This window comes from Osmerus eperlanus, chromosome 19 (assembly GCF_963692335.1).
Source record: "Osmerus eperlanus chromosome 19, fOsmEpe2.1, whole genome shotgun sequence".
Lineage (NCBI taxonomy): Eukaryota > Metazoa > Chordata > Actinopteri > Osmeriformes > Osmeridae > Osmerus > Osmerus eperlanus.
The window spans coordinates 9,774,590-9,791,562 of NC_085036.1; the positions used below are offsets into that span (position 1 = coordinate 9,774,590).

Genomic DNA, 16,973 nt, shown 5'->3' on the forward strand with positions numbered 1-16,973 from the left:
ATACTGTATGTTACTATTATGGTGGTGGGATGGACGTTGATTCATAGTGGCCAATATGTCCCCCCCCAATGTCAAAGTCAATCCTGACCTACGCCTTTGTTTTGGACATTCTGAGGATGATGAGAGAACGCGAGAACCTTTGCTGAACCTACGGGCCACAGAGTTGCTTAGCAACGTTTGATTACATTGCTAGTGCGCACCTGACACAGTACCCAAACAGCCATGCTGCTAGATAGCTAGCTAGTAGCTACACTACTAGGTATTTTAAGCTCTTTGTTTAAGATAGCTAAAAGTTGAAGTAAACTAGGGTTTTGTTGGTCACTTTGTGTTTAATAATGAGGTAGTTTATAGTTGGTAAAGCATATCAAACATCATTTTGGAGGCTACGGAACATTTCCTCTCACATGAAGAAAAGTTTTGCTAGCAGAGAAACTAGACTACAGTAGCCTACAGTACTGTAGCTAAACAGTAAGGATTGCCAGGCATCTTCAGGACAAGCTAGCGAGACTGATAGCCTTGCTAAAATGGACTTGTATCATGTTTTGGAGATGATAGGAGAAGGCTCATTTGGGCGAGTTTATAAAGGACGTAAGAAATTCAGTGGTCAAGTAAGTAAATTGTAACTAGACTAGGCTTAAATCTAGATCTATTTAGCTAGATAGCTAGCTAAAACAAGCTAAGTGGCGCTGTCCCGCTATATCAACATTATTTTGTATTGTAGTTGGCTTGTAAGACTGTAGAATAACTTGTTAAACCTAACAACAATTGTAGCAAGAGTCTGATAAATGACCAGCCTAATGCATGTTTCTTCCTTCTAGCATGTTTGTAAACCGAAACCGTGTTTATTTTGTTTGTTGAGGTGGTGGCACTGAAGTTTATCCCTAAAGTTGGTCGCTCTGAGAAAGAGTTGCGAAGTCTTAAAAGAGAAATTGACATCATGAAGGGACTTCGACACCCGAACATTGTCCTCTTGTTGGACAGTGTTGAGACTGAAAGAGAGGTAGCTGTGTTTGCAATTCGCTTCCATTTAGTAAAAAGCTATATCTTGCTTACTTATTGGGGTTTACTGACTATGACGCTCTTTACAGGTGGTTGTTGTTACTGAGTACGCAGAAGGCGAGTTGTTCCAGATCCTCGAGGACGATGGCAACTTACCAGAGAGCCAGGTAGTGCCCATTCATTCATGAGGAAGTTTTGTTCTGTTGGGATCCATAGTGTCTCTGGGTAATAGTTTATGTTTAATAGAGTTAGAGCTCTGCATTACAGAACGTGTCTGAGATTAAGTAGACTATACAATTAACCTTTTGTTTTGAATGCTTTATTCACTGTGTGCATTGCTCTTTGTCAAGGTCGCTGAGATTGCCCACCAGCTAGTGTCTGCTTTATATTATTTACATTCACATCGGATCCTTCACCGTGACATGAAACCACAAAACATTCTTTTGGGAAAAGGTGGTGTTGTAAAGCTGTGTGATTTTGGGTGAGCATTACTCCTTTGTGCACACAATAATGTCACTTTGGCCAAATGTATTCATCTTTTTATTTGATTAAACATGTCGATTTTGTGCAATTTTCCACTAAGAATATTGCCGGTAATGTTATTTTTGGTTTTATTTGCACATGTTCCAGGTTTGCTCGAGCAATGAGCGTTTCTACTTTGGTCCTGACTTCCATCAAGGGAACACCTCTCTACATGTCCCCAGAGTTGGTCGAAGAGAAGCCCTATGACCACACTGCTGACCTTTGGTCTTTGGGCTGCATTCTTTACGAGCTCCACACGGGGGTGCCACCTTTCTACACTAACTCTATCTTTCAGCTTGTGCGGCTCATAGTGAGAGATCCTGTCAAGTGGCCAGAGAACATGAGCCAACCCTGCATGGTACAGATCACAGTTTTATAGCGTCTGTGTATTATTAGGATAGTAATTAATACGTGTGCAGTTCCTACACTTGTTTCTAGACAGGTCTAGATATGCTTTATTTAACTTCTCAATCTTGCCACCCTAGAGTTTCTTGAAGGGATTATTGACCAAAGACCCACAGAAGAGATTGTCATGGCCCGACCTCCTCAAACACCCTTTTGTTGCAGATGGAGTTGTAGGTGAGGCCAGCAGGCTTGATTTGATTCTGTTGATTCAATTCTGATCTCGGGTATCATTGTTGTACGTAGTAAACATAACTTTCAGATTGTAACCTCTTTGTTCCCTAATGGTGGCCTTGGTAGTGCTGTCAGATCCCAGTGCATCCAGCCCTCTGACAGTGACCCCCAGCCCAGACATGCAGGCTCTGAAGCTTCAGCAAGTGGCAGAGAAGGCACCGCAGCATGGTGGTGAGAGCCGGCTGCTGCGCAAGGCCACGGAACAAAGAGACAAGGAAAAGAGGAGCAGACAGGTAGGGTGTGATCCCAACCATGCGTAGAAATACTCTGAAGGAAATAACTCTAAACTCTGCAAGTGACTACTGCTTTGTAACTGATTTTAGATTGGAAATAGAAAGGCAGGACCCCAAAGGACAGCCCCGTCAGTAAAGATCCCCTCCCAAGAATCCCCAGCTGCCCCCTTAATGTGTCTGGATCAGGACATGGCCCACGCTGCAGACAATCTCAGCCTCACTACCACGCAGCCAACCAATGAGACATCCGCCGTGAGGTACAGTAGGAGCATCCAGGAACTTCAAACATGAACTCAAGAGCTTTCTGATCGACCAGCCTGAAATTTCATCCAACCTACTGATTTATTTAAATGATGTAACTGTAAAAAATAAATAAAAGATGGCGGCTTCAGCACAGGTTTACATTCAGTGAAGAGTTTCTCCTGTTACCGTGCAGGGGTCAGATCAGCCATGATTATGAGAAAGAGTTCCCCTCGGTGGAGATTGGACCTCGGCAGGTACGGAAGCACCCTGAGGATGGCCGCAGCAGCCTGAGCTCAGTGAGGATGCACAGTCAGGTCAGTGACCTGGACCCCCTGCAGCTGGCTGGCATCGCTGCACAGTTTGTGCCACAGTATTGTTTGCTGGCTGGTCTTTCAACACCACAGCAGTCTGTGTCAGTCTGTCATTCATCATGGGTGTATGTCATTAGGACGTGGACAGTGATGAGGAGTGGGAGCAGTTGGTCCGTGAAACAGACCCAAGACGGCACACCTCTAACACCAGTAGTCAAACCATCATTCCTAAATTGAAAAGGAAGTTACTGACATCCAAAACTCAGGTAAACCAACCAGATGACAAAGCCCATATATCTAAAGAAATGAGTATTTTACTGTGCTCTGACCCCAGAACCTGTCCTCCTGTTCAGTTGTTAGATGGGATTCTGGAAGGAGCCTGCCAGATTCGACAGGCACTGAAGGTTTTAAACAACCTGATCTTGACCTCGGTCCCAAAGGACTCCTTCCACATTGGACGTGAAGTTGAGCTACCTCATTTCCTGTTTGACTTGGTTCAAGATATTGTCGAGAGCCCAGTGGTTACCAAGGTTAGCACTGACAAAAAATGACCATATATTACATGTAAACAGATAAACGCAAAAGTTAACATGAACTATCTGTGTCTTCTGTTTTGTCTCACTTAGCAACCATGGTGTGACAGTGTACTTGGAGAAGTGATGGTGGTGCTTTTGGTGTACTGGGAGAAACACGATGACGGGGAGCAAGCTGAGAGCAGGTTTGACATTCAGCTGGGCACAGTAGTCAGTATATGATTATGCAAAATCTAGTCATTTTCTGAATGGTTTAATGCCAAGCCTGATGCACACAGTCATTCTTTCATCGTTAGGCGCATAGCCAACTGAAAGTCTTCACGTGACTGGAACGTCTTTCCTATGGCTTAACAATATTTCACATTAACCTGCCAACACACCTCCACACTGTAGATTGGAAGACTCCTCCAAGCCCTTTGTCAAGATTTTGCTTCGCCCAACCCCCAACTCTTTGGCAGTAGGTATCAAACTAGTTTAGGTTTATAATTTAGTCATTTTCTGTTATGTTATTTATCCTTGATGTCTCTAGACTGCTACTCTTTTACAGGGTTTGAAGAGTCGAAGCTGATTGGAAAATAATATGAAACGGGTTGATTGATCAGTTTGTGTGTGCGTGTGTGTGTGTGTCTTTCTCCCTGTTCTTTAGCCTCTGGCAGCCTCAGTTCTGACCATGTTTATCCACAGTGGAGGGTCTGTGGATATTAGTATGGACAGGCTGACGCCGCAGATCTCAAATCTCCTCGACTCAGATCAGGTCTGTGTTTCCAGGCGGACTGATACGTGTGTGCTGTAGCGTGTGATGCGACTGGGCATATGACTGGTGGTACTGTATGGCTGTGCCTGAACATTGTCTTCCCCTCTGTTCCTTTCCCAGTCCAGCATTACTTTGCCACCAGGCTGGGGTTATTGTGACGGCCTTCTGTCATTGGTCCTACACACACTCTCAGAGGTCAGCATTATCTCTTCACTTTGAAATTAGTAGTACTACTAATTACCACTTTATCTGCCATTTTAACTTTACATTAATCCAGCGTAATGCCTATGTTAGCATTCTATCAACCCTTGTATGTAAAATAATCATAAGGAACTTGTTTGCTTTTCCCATTGCCATCTTTACAGCATGAAAACGATCCATTATCAGCATCTATTGATTCAAGTCTTTTGAACCAGCTATGGCAGAGAGTTAATACCTCACTGGAAAAGACAACACCAAAAACAAACGTCTGTTCATCAAATGGTATAGACTTTTTTACACACCCATCTCAACCTAATGGCATTCTACTATTAAGTATATTTTAATTTCTTGTGTTTATGATGTACGTTCTGCTCTTTCCTTATCAGGTCTGTATGCCTTCCTGTCCATTGCTCTGCTTGTCCTCACCAAGGATCCATACTCCTGCGTTCCTCTGTTCTCAGAGAGTGACACAAAGTGCATAGCCACCCTGGGACATCTGCTCAACACTGATTAGTTAGTAAATGATGTAGTTGTTAACGTCTTCACATCCAGATGGTTGTTTTAGAATATCCATACTGGTACAGTAATGATGTGTGTGAAGTTAAACAGTCTCCTCTGCCCCACAGTGTTCAATTGCTGTCAGAGGAGAGTCCTGGTCAATGTTGGGGGGACTCCAGTTCAAGCAACCTGTCGGTGTTGAGCTGCCATCTACTCTGTTTCCCATTTGCCCTCGACTTGCCTTCGGAGACCATGGCCAAGCTGCTCCAGTTGTACCACAGCTGTGGCATTGTCTCTGGCCTGCTGCAGGTTGGATCTCCCTCTGTGTTGAAATGTGTGCCTCTCCGACTGACTAACAGTAGAAAGTATCTCCATCTGAATGATGCAACTGAGGATAACTCTTGCTCTAGACACAAATCCTCCCGAACTGCTACTCCACACTGCTGTCTTAGTACCATTGGGAGAACATTCTGCTGCTTCCAAGCTGGTGTTTGATCTTTGACAGCTTCACTGAATCCTGTTTTTCTTTCTACCTTGTCAGGTGATGCGAGCACTTCCTCAATCTCTACTGGAGCTGCCCCTGTCTCTGCTGTGCCGTCTGCTTCTGTGCGACCCAGGGCGCTCTGTCCCCTGTTTCACAGCAGCCGGCGGGGCCTGTAGCTTCTTTTCCGGTCCCAGGGATAGGGAAGGCAAGCAGAATGCCTCCAGTGACCAAGGCCCTGCGTCTGAGAATAGAACCGCGAGCTCTCTGCTCTCTGCCCTCCTGCGGCTAGAGGCCCTGTGGGGCTCCGCTGTGGAGCTCCTGACGCTGCTGTCCCAGGCAGCCCGCTGCTCTTCCAGCTCCACCTGCTTCCAGCTCCAGCTGGAGCCCACGGTCCTGCAGCAGGCTCTGGTTCACTCAGACGACAGGGTCAGAGCTGCTGCATGCAGCCTGCTGGGGCACCTGGACCCGTTTGTGCAAACGTCCACAAGTGACCCAAAATCAGCTTTGACACCTGCCACCTTCAAAGATATGATTGGCTGTCTACATGACCGTTCTCTCTCTGTCCGGCGGATGTCCTGCAGGGCAGTGGGGAATTGGCTGGGTTTGATAGGACGAGCAGAGGTAGGAACTCTGAAAGGGGTGGGGGCCTGTGCCGTGCCAGACGGAATAAAGAGCAAGGACCATAGTGTGTGTGCACAGGTAGGGGCAGGAAGAAATGCAGGCTCATTAGTCAGGAAGCAAATGGACAAGGAGGAGATGAATATATGGATTGAAGAGACCAAGAGGGCGTCCACCATGTTGCCGTCCCTTATGACAGACCCTGATGCCCTCACACGAAGGCATTGCTGTGCAGCTTTGGGAAACATGGCTACCGTGGACAGGGGGGTGTCCACACTGCTAGAGGGAGATGTGCCTCGCCTGCTTCTCAAGACTGCTTGTGCTGATTCCCATAATGCAGTGAGACAAGCTGCCAATGCAACCCTGATCTTGTACAGTCAGCAGGATACACTACGACAGGTACAGTATAGAAACTAAGTAAACATAACATTGTCTAAATAGCTCCTTTATTTTACTTGTTTCCATTCTTATTAGGATTCCTTCAAATTAAAGTAAATCCCCAAGTAACTAAATATAAAATTAACACATGATGTTCAGCATAATTCCTTTTTTTCCTGTAAAAAGCAGCAGTGTAAACAAAATCGATAAAGATAATGTTATTTTGTGTATTTGATCATTTATTTTCTTTAAAAAAAAACACTTTAACACTGTTAAACTACATCTTGGCCCTGGGCTTGGCTCTGTCTGCAAGCAGCACACACGTTCACACATTCACACAGTCATGTTGAAATCTCTCAAATCTTCCCATCTATGCTTTTAAGGCTCTGATGTCCCTTGATGCACTTGAGAAACTTCACCAGGCTTCACAGCATGCACCTCCACAGTGTGACTATCATCAAATCATTGACCAGCTATGAGTGGGTGAGAAATCCATGTGGTAGGATGGAAAAGCCAGTTGCTAAGCTTTGATTCTACTTTCTGACATCTTCTTGTACTCTGAAGTGGTTGCAATTTTTTTTTGGTTCTTTAGAGAAATGCAGTCCTCATATTTGTAATTTGAGTATAACAACATCAGATCATTTGAAAAGCAATTTGACATGTCATGTTATAAAGGTATACAAATAATTTGGGTATAACACTTCTTATCCACAATGCTGACTACTTGAAATGGAATGGCTATGAAGTGATTTCTTTCTTGTTTAAACTCCATTTGTTGCTGTGTTCAAATGTCAGACAGTTTAACAATGTTTGGCAAGAATTGAACTGTGGATTAAATATCAAGTATGAAATTATACAGTAGGCCGGCTTCTGCATTAGTCATCTTCAAATGTGTAAATTCGATTTGAATTTTGATCAACATTACATTACATGTAAATGTATTGACTGGAAGGTTTCTCCGTTCTTAAAATACAAAGAGCAAATTATATAGGCCTATAGGATACATTTAAAAAACGAAATCATTATCAATATTGTAATTTTACGTGCCTGCACAAGTTTGTTACATAATTGTGAGACAAGTAGCCTACAACTTTTAGTTGTACAAATAAATTGCGCTTTTTATGTATATATATATATATTTTTTACTTTGGAGTCTTTTCTCCACTGAATGTTGATCATAAAAACTAGTCGAATAGACTCAGTTACGCCCTTCTTTCTGACCAATTTATAATGTACGCTTTTGAAACGAACGTTTCCCTTCAATACGCATTCAATGAAACAACTAGGCTACCTAAAATCCAGTGTACAAATTAAATGCAATTTAGCTTCATAATAAAAATTACAATTGAATTGTTTAAGTAGCCTATACATTTTGACCTCCGTAATTGCCTTTCGGGGTAGAAAAAAACTGTAGCCTACATTTTCACATTCTTCTCGTGTAGCTATCACCCGTTATCCACTGGTAAATTACAGCATCCAGAACTATTTTAAAAGGTTATAACGTGGTGGTATGATTAAAAATAAACAGAAAGGTCTGTTCTTCTGTGGAGCAAAACACCGCAAGTGTTCAACGCAGTTGACATCAAGCCAGAGTCTGTGCATTAGTGCGTGTAATCCCTATTTTGTAAAAACAACACCCATCAAATGTTCTACTTTTAAAGCCCCGTTCCGCACCAGTATTAATCTATCCGTTTATGTTAATCCCTCCCGGTTGTTCGCCAGCAATTATCTGTGCGTTATGAATGAGTTCAAAAAGAATTAACGGTAGTTTATGCAGACACAACTGTTTATTTGGTCAAAGTAAACGAATGACATGTGACAAAGAGAAAATATATTACGTAGGACGGTCAAATTATTTGCGAATGAATGCTTGGCCTTTTAGCTGAGCGTTGTCAAAACATTTTTCTCTACACGAAGCTTTGGATATAATAATCTATTACAAAATGACAGGTCTCTCACATATTACATCAAAAGCTGTAGGCTATTTCATGAATATGATTGATTGTATAACGCCAAGATGTCTGAGCTTATTTTGAGAAAACATTCAGTCTGCTCATTCAAATGTTACATTTTACCAAACATCAGTGTATATCCATGATACATTTCACACTTACTGGGTTTTGAATTAAGATCTATTCTAAAAATTAAAATAAAAAATGAGCTGAGATATATTCAAAACAATTTAAATGCAGTCTGTCAAACACTTCAATGACCAACAGAAAATGAAAATAGTATCTATACAATAGTAAGAGAATTAAAAATGGTCCAAACCTCATCATCAGATGAAAAAGCCAGAAAGAACATGAAAAGGTATCATAAACATTTAAGTGAAAAATAACTTTACTAAAAGAAATAAGCAAAAGCTAACTTCCATTTTCCTTCAACATACTATTGAAAAAGTCTTACAAATTAGAGAATACAGGTATATAAAATCACTTCCCCCTGAACATTTTTGCCTAAGAAGCAAGTTTACGATACCTTCCGTTTGAGAGAAGAGAAATCACTATACATTAAAGAGACAAGTGAGTTTTCTGAAAGACAGCATATAAGGTCAGGCGGCTATGGAAACTGTGTACAATAGTATCAATCATGTAGAAGCTGTGTCAGCTAAGTAGCAATGAAGTCTTAGCCATGCAAACAAAGATACATCAGAATGTATAAAGTCCCATCTACTTTCAAAAATCACTAACGTTTGAGGGACATGAATTGCATAACCTGAGCTGCAAATTTGATTGTACTCTATTGCAATTTGCAACTGAGGAAACAAAGCCAGTAGTTAACCGATATCAATATAAAACATCAAGTCTTCCTTCAAGGTAATTTTACCTCATATTACTTAAGTTTAAATTACTTATCTGGAACACATAAATAGCCTAAAGCTGTTACAAATATTCTAAGAAGATATCTGTTGTTTGAATAATCACTGATGAAAATACAGTAGGCTAAGTTACTGACATCTAGACCGGTATAAGGCCGTTGTGGACTTAAAAATAGTCTAACAGGAATATAAAAAATAACAGATGGAAATCTAGCCCATCCCAGTTAGAATATTCAATCAACAAGAGACCCATTCAAAATTGATTGTCAATTAAAACATTACAGCTTCACAGTGCAGACTTACTTGGTTAGATTTTAAGTAGTGCAGATTGTGGTATGTTGTAAGTATAGAATATCGTTGGTTGACATTAAAATTAAATTTAAAAAAAACAATTGAAACATGCAATTATACAATTTTGCCCCTCATACAAAATAAAATACATTCGGAAAAAAATTAACAAATAAAATAAAATGATCACTTGGCATTAGCCATTGGTATCTTGCTTGAGTCGCTGACTACGGGCCTTGTAGACTTCAATTAGCAGGTCTTTAACGTACTGTATTTCTCGCTCTACTGATTCTGCCTTGTCCCGAAGCTCCCGGTTCCGCCCCTCAAGACCATGTAGCTGTTCTTCCAGTATGTCTAACTCCGCCCTTTTCCGCTGGCGATACCTGGTGAAGTTGGATTAAGAAAAATCAAAACAGTAAAACATGTAGCTAAGGATCACCTGTGTCTGTGCTCCATCATCATGATTTTTAGACAAAGGATGGATAGCGTGGTGTAATAATTTGTAATGACTGAATGTGTATTTGGCTGAATCATACCTGTGAGCGGCGGTCTTGTTCTGATCTCTTTTCTTCTGTTTGCGCTCTCCGTGGGGGAACTCTGTTGTATTGGCCTCAAGTTCTGATTTCACCGAACAGGAGTCTTCCTTTAAACCCCGCGATTGCCTGTGGTTTAGGGACCCCAAGTCCAGACTCTCCCTATCAACTGAAAGACAACTTGAACCCTGATCCTCAAGGAAACTACAGTGGAAGTCATGTTGACGCCCCAGCTGTAAACTCTCTGCTTTAACTTGCTCATTGACGGCACCATGGAAGCTGTGATAGGCCACTGGTTGCGTTGTCTGAAGATAACCCTCACTGCCTTCCGTCTTCCAAGGAATGGTGGCTTTTCCTATCTCACCACCAGCTTTGACATGACTCAACACCTCTATCTCACTGCTACCAGGACCTATATCATTGACCTCCCGCATGCCATACATCAACAGGTCATCTTTCTTGTGGGGAACATCTAGTGGCCCACCAAAGCCATACCCACCGCCAACAACTTTGCCTCCCCCTATAATCTCCTCTGTGAAACGACAAGGTTTCTCCTCCTTTGGAAGAATGGCGCATCTTCTAATCTCGACTGCACTGCCCAGACAGTAGCCCTTCCCTACCACCCGTTCGTCTTCTACACTACTGTAACCGTGAAGAGTCACTGATGAGTTACCTGAGTTATTTCCTTTGGAACTCCACAAACTATTCTCAAAGACCTCACCTAACCTCGCCCCATCATTAACTCTTTTACGGCTACACCCACTTGGGCGACTGCAACTGTAAGGGACATGTCTAGGATTTTTGGATCGACCGATGGGCCCACCACAAAGGCTCAGCAGGTCTAGTTCCCCTGTTGCCAGGGTAACAAGGAGAGGGCTGGATTCCGATTGGTTGGAAGTAGGGTATGACGCATAGGGCAGTTGGTAGTATGACTGGGGACCCACTGGTGGTGGACCCTTGTCGCATTTCCCCAACTTGACCCCTTTCTCTGGCAGTGGTTCGGACAGGAAGTAGTCCTCCAGTTGAGCAAGTTCCTCTTGCAGCAGAGAGGTCATGACCTCCAAGTCAGAGGGCACCTGAATATCATTCTGAAGGGGAGATGGGGGGAGGGAGGAATTGGGGGAGGGAGAGGAATGAGGGTTTGGGAGGTAAGAAGAGAAATCCACTTCTTCCGTCATCCAGTCAGAAAGACCATCACCTGTGAGGAAAAGGAAAAAAAATACATAACACATCATAATTTACTATTAGTGGTAAACGTATTTAAATTGTCCTTAAATCTCAAATGTTAAAACCGCATAACATTTTGTAAAGCCAGGTTGTGGAGAATGCTGTGTGCGGATAACTAAAATATTTTCACATTTCAGTTGCTCTATTTATCAGAAAAGAGGTAACTAGTTTATTACTTACTGTTCGGGGAGAATGAATGTGCTGCAGTGCGGTTCCCACCTGAAATGTGGAAATATAAAAAAGCGTATTCGCTGCAACTCACCAATTAAGTGCTGACTCTCCTCTGGCACCTCCCCCCTGCACCCCTGTGATTGGCTGTGGTTAGCCTGTGGGTGAGAGAGAGTGAGGGGGTCTGCCGGGCAGACGCGAAGAGTCTTCCAAATAGGAGCTGTTGTTGCCATCATGTTGTATATTGGTCTTTTGATTCAGTCCAAGTCCGAGGGTATGCTTTGAGGCGGTTGGGTTTGAGAGTTGAGCCACAGTGTGCAGGGCAGGGTGAGCATAATGAACCCTATGGGGTGAAGAGTTATAGGGGGTTAAACCGCTATAGAGGTTTCTCACGTATCCATCCAGTAATTACATGCTTAAAACAAATAAAACATGCCATTGCATATAAAGTTAGTTTTCCTACATAGTATGGATACATTATTCTTATCACAATGCAAGTCATAGTAAGTTACTTTGTTCTGGCACAATTGCCAGAACAAACCTCTGTCCTGTTCTGACCTCTTCAAAAAAAAAAGCTAAACAAAGAATAACTATCACAATAGCAAATTGCATTACCTGCATTGCTGAATACGCATACATTTTTTTTAAGGAGCGTTACTTTGGTAGAATGTCACAGCAAAACAAAAAGGAGGTGAAAGTAAAAAAACAAAAAAACAAACGAGTAACATTATGTGGAGTAACATATGCGATGCAAACACGTGGGATAGACCAATGACGTAATGCATAGCTTCTGTTGAGAGAATATCACAAACTCACTTTTGTGTCCACCTATGTGCTCACCTATGATCTATATAATTCACAAGACTTGAATGATATAGCCTAGATCTCACTAGTTTGAAAAGCACAACAGAGCATACTTAAGGCTAAAGTCCTGGATCGATAATGTTGTCTTATATGTCCTATGTTGACAATAGCAGATAGCGATAGTCAGCAGAAGATAAAACATAACACTATCCGTAGAATACAAGCTGAAGAAAGTTAATGAAGTTATTCCAAGCGCAAGTGTACAATACATACACAAACATGTATCTCACACAAGGGATTATCACGACAAATGTCAGTTATGTCAATAGATGACGTGTCATTTTCAAAATAACTTGTCTTGGTTATCTTATGTCCATGTTGAAATTTTAACTATACGTCCTGTAGTCACAACCTACGATTCAATTATTTTAAAAACTAGATATAAAAAATATACATGCATATCAAAGAAATGTGGCATGACACCCATAATGGAACGGTGTAAATGAGTCTACGTTAATAGTCTAAAGTTTTGAACGCCTAAAAGTGAGGATACAAAGCAACATGTTAAACTTACTCCATTCTTGCTGAAAATGTTGTGAGTCTGGGGTGCGTTGCAAGAGCAAAGCACGGAGTTGTCTCGGATCGGAGTTATAAACAATTTAGAAAGCCATGTCTTCCTCGGATTATCCGGGATAGTGTAAATCAAGTCTGCTTGCAGCTTTGTTGTGATGAACTTGAAGACTGAGGAACGATTAATTGAGAGGCAGCATCAGTTCATTCACACCTAGCAACCGGCTGCGTCACGAGGGCAACCATTCTGTAGATTCCTCCGCCCTCTACCATGTAAAAAAAAAAAAAACAGTCAGTGACATAAAAGACCTGTTTTTTTGAAGAAACCTACTACTACAGTAGCGATTTATACTCACATTAAGATCATGCGTTGGGGGTCATACCTCACAGGTAGACAAAGTTAAATACGTCTTGTCTGCTAGGCTTATATGATGTGCGTAGCCTTTGTGGCTTGATATGTGAAAATGAAACAGAGTTTGATGCTACAATGCGTAAACAACTCATTTATTCATTGTTTACAAGGGACTACTTGATTTATCTTTCAACGAGGAAGAATACAATATCAGGAGATGCATGGTTGCTATTGCAACTGAATTGCATCAGGCTTCAGGCAGAGAGCAGATTCGCTGGATGGACCGAACTTGTCGCTCTGTCATTGGCTGGGGGAATGATGTATCAAGTATGCGATTGGCTGACTTGTAGCTAGACACTGCAGCTCGACTGTTTTCAGTTTACCGCTCTCTGTGCACATGTTCCATGTCAACAATCCAACCCCAGTGAAAGGAGCGAAGTTCCTGGTAGTGTGAAATGAGTGAAACTTCATAATGTTTAACAGCATTCATAGACCCACTTCTGAAATAACTATTAACGAAAATGAAATATGGATAGATGTTAGCTCGAATGGCCAGTTAATATGTTCCACTTAGGCAGGCTACTTCTCGCAGCTCATATCTTTGTTTATCCAGTAGACTGTTTAGTAGTAGCCTTTCAATGCAATAGGCTATTAAATTGAGCATTCTGTAAAAGTGTTTCCTTGTTTACGTTTATGTTAAACGCGACTCTTCAGTAGGCTAGGGTACTACAGTTTACAGAATGAGTAGGCAGCGGTGTTTTATAGGGTATGATGCTGGAACTTATAGACACATAGGTGCAGCCTATAGACTTTTTTATTACTGTGGGGATCTTGGTTAAAAAAAAAAAGGATGCCACTTCATAGTCCTCTTTGTAGTTTATTATTTACAGTAGTGAGACGCAGATGCTTAGTTCAAATTAATTGTGTTAATGCTTGCTAATGACGATTATGCTAAGAATAATGCCTTGTTTTCCCCCTTTCAGCAAATCCTAAAGCTGATTGAAGGAGCTGTATCTTCCTGTTGCTATAGTAATAGCGAACACTGCCCCCTATTTTAGACATGTTTTGTGCTTGCTGTTGCCATGGGATTTGCAATGCTCGCTCTCGCTCTTGTCTCCATCCGTTTCTTTACCACTTCTCACTTGCTGAGTTGCATCTCTGAAGTTGTAATTTAGCAGCGCAAATATACCAACTATGGATTTAGATTTGATGGTGTGTAGTATGAGAGGAGAATCCAAAATGGTAGGCTATAGCCTAGTACAAAGGCTGATGGTTTTGTTTGGCTAAATTGTAATATCCAAGAATAAAGCCTTGATTGGGCTGCAGTAGGCCTTCGTGCAAGAGATTTAGTCTTAATGATCGTTTCTGCTACAATAGCATATTTAAATCGTTTATAATTTGGGGAAACACCCCGTTTCAGCGGGACAATTATAATAATTACAGCCAAGGGATGGACAACTTATGTACACCTGTTGTTGCTTATAACTATTCAACATCCTCCAATATCAAAGCAGCTCTTTGAAGTTGTTTTGTGGGTTACCCTGGTCTAACACTAATCTAACGCATGACGGTTCAGAGTCGAGTTGTGGGAAACCTGATGCAATCTACACAAGCGCGATCGTAACGGAGACGAGACTGGATAATAATGGTTGTTGAAGTTAGCATGTCTCCCAGGAAAGCGCTGACTCCTCTCGCGACCCGCGCTAATTGGTCCACAGAGGGCCTTCTGTTTGCGCAGCGTGTGAGAAAGCCATGCACCTTGCCTGTGCTGTCGTATTTCCCTGTATTCATGTTTTCCCAATGCCTTCCTGTGTAATTCTTTCTTTCTAATAGAGCGTGTTGCAGCAAATATTGGATCTTCCTAGTTGGTTTACGCACGCAGGGGTAACCATGAATAAATTAGTAATTGAATCAATGCCTATTAATATCAAAAGGGCTGGCACAACAATTACAGGCTAATGCATATCTGTAACTGTCAATTCAGGCTTTATTACCTCACGTGTTGCTCATAAAGCGCAATCTAAAACATAAAGCCTACATACCAAGTAGGCTAACCTGTTGAAACAGTGATGGGTTGAAAATTTAGTCTACACTTGGAGTAAAGCAAAAAGAAAGCGCAGCATGCCATGTGCATGTATGGCACATTAGTAAGAGTTACATCACCATTTCATCACTATCTCTCTCAGAATTCATTGTTGTCTTCAACGTTCCTCCTTGAACATACATACGATCAAAACATTTGAAGTTGAAGAATGACTCGTGAATAGAAATGCAGGCAGTCCGTAGGGACACTTCCCATTAATCTGTTTAGCTTGCATATTTCTGTCTGCATGCTTAGCCTACTGTAGGCTTACATGTCTCAACGAACCTTCAGACAGTATTCTATAAGCTCAAAGCAAAAACTTGAGCGGCACTTTTTTCCATGCGCAAAAAAAAACAGCTTTTATTTCAATTAGTGAAACCACAGATTTATGTATGGTTGCGTTATTTTGTATTCCACAAGGAAATGGCGATCATTTAGCGCTGTTTTATAATAAAGAGGCCAGGTGGTTTTATAGTCCTTGGGGATGTAAGGATATTTGTAAGGATGGCGCTCTCTTGATCCCCAAAAAGTATTGCGCCTCTCACCTCTAAGAAAACAATTTACGCAACAGGTGCACACTACAACAAAGGTATGCTATTTTCATTCTTCTAGTAATACTAATGTATCATACATTTTAAAAGCAGTGGAGACGACGCACTATAAACTTCAGAACAACTTAACCAACAACAATCATGTGCCACAAAGGTGCCACTGCGAATAAAAATCCTTTTTATTTTCAGTCAAGTCAAGCAAGGTTTCTAAGTCAAGTGCAATCAAGTCTCAAGTGGCTCCTCAATGTCATCAGTGCGCTCGTGAAGTGTCAAGTTGTTCTTCACAAGGTGCTCAAGAGCCCTGGAGCCCGCTACCTATTTCCTTTGAACTCTGGGTGTGTCCTCTCAAAGAACAAAGATTTAGTTAACCTAAACTCATCTCGTTCTTGACAGTTAATATACCATTGTTCTAATGAATCAAAGCCCATAGTCATGTGGAATTGTCTAGGTAGATTAATTTGTTATTAAATGTATTGTTTACTTCTCCACAATAAGACATGCAGTACGTGCAAATTTGGGTTAAATCACCATAGGAAAGGTGTTTTAAAAAGTGGTATTTCATATGTTTGTTTTTGTCACCAAAAATGTGTCCTGTCATTTATATCACCAACGTTGCAATGTTGTTTGGATGCATTATGACAGACATGCAGAGTTTTGAAAGGTTACAGTGCAATTTGTGGCTTTTCAGGACATGCTTGTTTCATAAGCTGTAGCACATACTGCTGTACAACGTTTCATAAAAGCGGAATTCATTGCCCTCATCTGGACACAATTGGTATTATGCTTTGGATGTATCGTGTGGTTTTATTTGACAGTTCTCGTTCTGCTTTTTGCAGGTTAAATATTGTTTCTCTTGGGTTGCACATTCTTCATGTGAGCTCCCTTTTGTGTGTGTGGGTTTATGTGTGAAATCTGCGAGTGTGGATTGTCAGGAATGGGCATGCACATTCCCCTCGTATCTCTTCTAAATCACTTTGAACTCACATAGGGATAGAAAATAATTTAGTGGTGCTAAAATCTCTGGCCTGCATGTTCCAAAGGAAACTTGTGAAAACGTGTTTTGAATGATGTGCCAGAATTCATCTGACAGAAAATCATCTCTGTGCTCCTCCTAAAAGCACATAGATGTCTTCATTTTCTCCTCTTTTAGGTTGTTTTTACACACTCCT

General features: G+C 41.5%; 2 protein-coding genes across 2 annotated transcripts; one reads left to right on the forward strand and one right to left on the reverse strand.

Moving 5' to 3' along the window:
• The first annotated feature begins 133 nt into the window (after nucleotides 1-133).
• On the forward strand, nucleotides 134-7,266 carry stk36 (serine/threonine kinase 36 (fused homolog, Drosophila)). The gene is made up of 20 exons (XM_062485958.1): nucleotides 134-608; nucleotides 860-1,000; nucleotides 1,089-1,166; nucleotides 1,350-1,480; nucleotides 1,630-1,879; nucleotides 2,007-2,100; nucleotides 2,224-2,390; nucleotides 2,481-2,647; nucleotides 2,827-2,947; nucleotides 3,082-3,210; nucleotides 3,298-3,474; nucleotides 3,571-3,662; nucleotides 3,871-3,934; nucleotides 4,124-4,231; nucleotides 4,352-4,426; nucleotides 4,597-4,714; nucleotides 4,819-4,945; nucleotides 5,059-5,239; nucleotides 5,472-6,431; nucleotides 6,794-7,266. The coding sequence occupies exons 1-20, from the start codon at nucleotides 525-527 to the stop codon at nucleotides 6,887-6,889; spliced, it is 3,360 nt and encodes a 1,119-aa protein (XP_062341942.1). The 5' UTR covers nucleotides 134-524; the 3' UTR covers nucleotides 6,890-7,266.
• Nucleotides 7,267-8,184: 918 nt separating this feature from the next.
• atf5a (activating transcription factor 5a) lies at nucleotides 8,185-13,325 on the reverse strand. The gene is made up of 5 exons (XM_062485849.1): nucleotides 13,175-13,325; nucleotides 12,823-13,084; nucleotides 11,539-11,787; nucleotides 10,053-11,247; nucleotides 8,185-9,899 (listed from the first exon to the last, which is right to left on the reverse strand). Exons 3-5 carry the CDS (start codon nucleotides 11,678-11,680, stop codon nucleotides 9,713-9,715), a joined length of 1,524 nt encoding a protein of 507 aa, XP_062341833.1. The 5' UTR covers nucleotides 11,681-11,787; nucleotides 12,823-13,084; nucleotides 13,175-13,325; the 3' UTR covers nucleotides 8,185-9,712.
• Nucleotides 13,326-16,973: the final 3,648 nt, after the last annotated feature.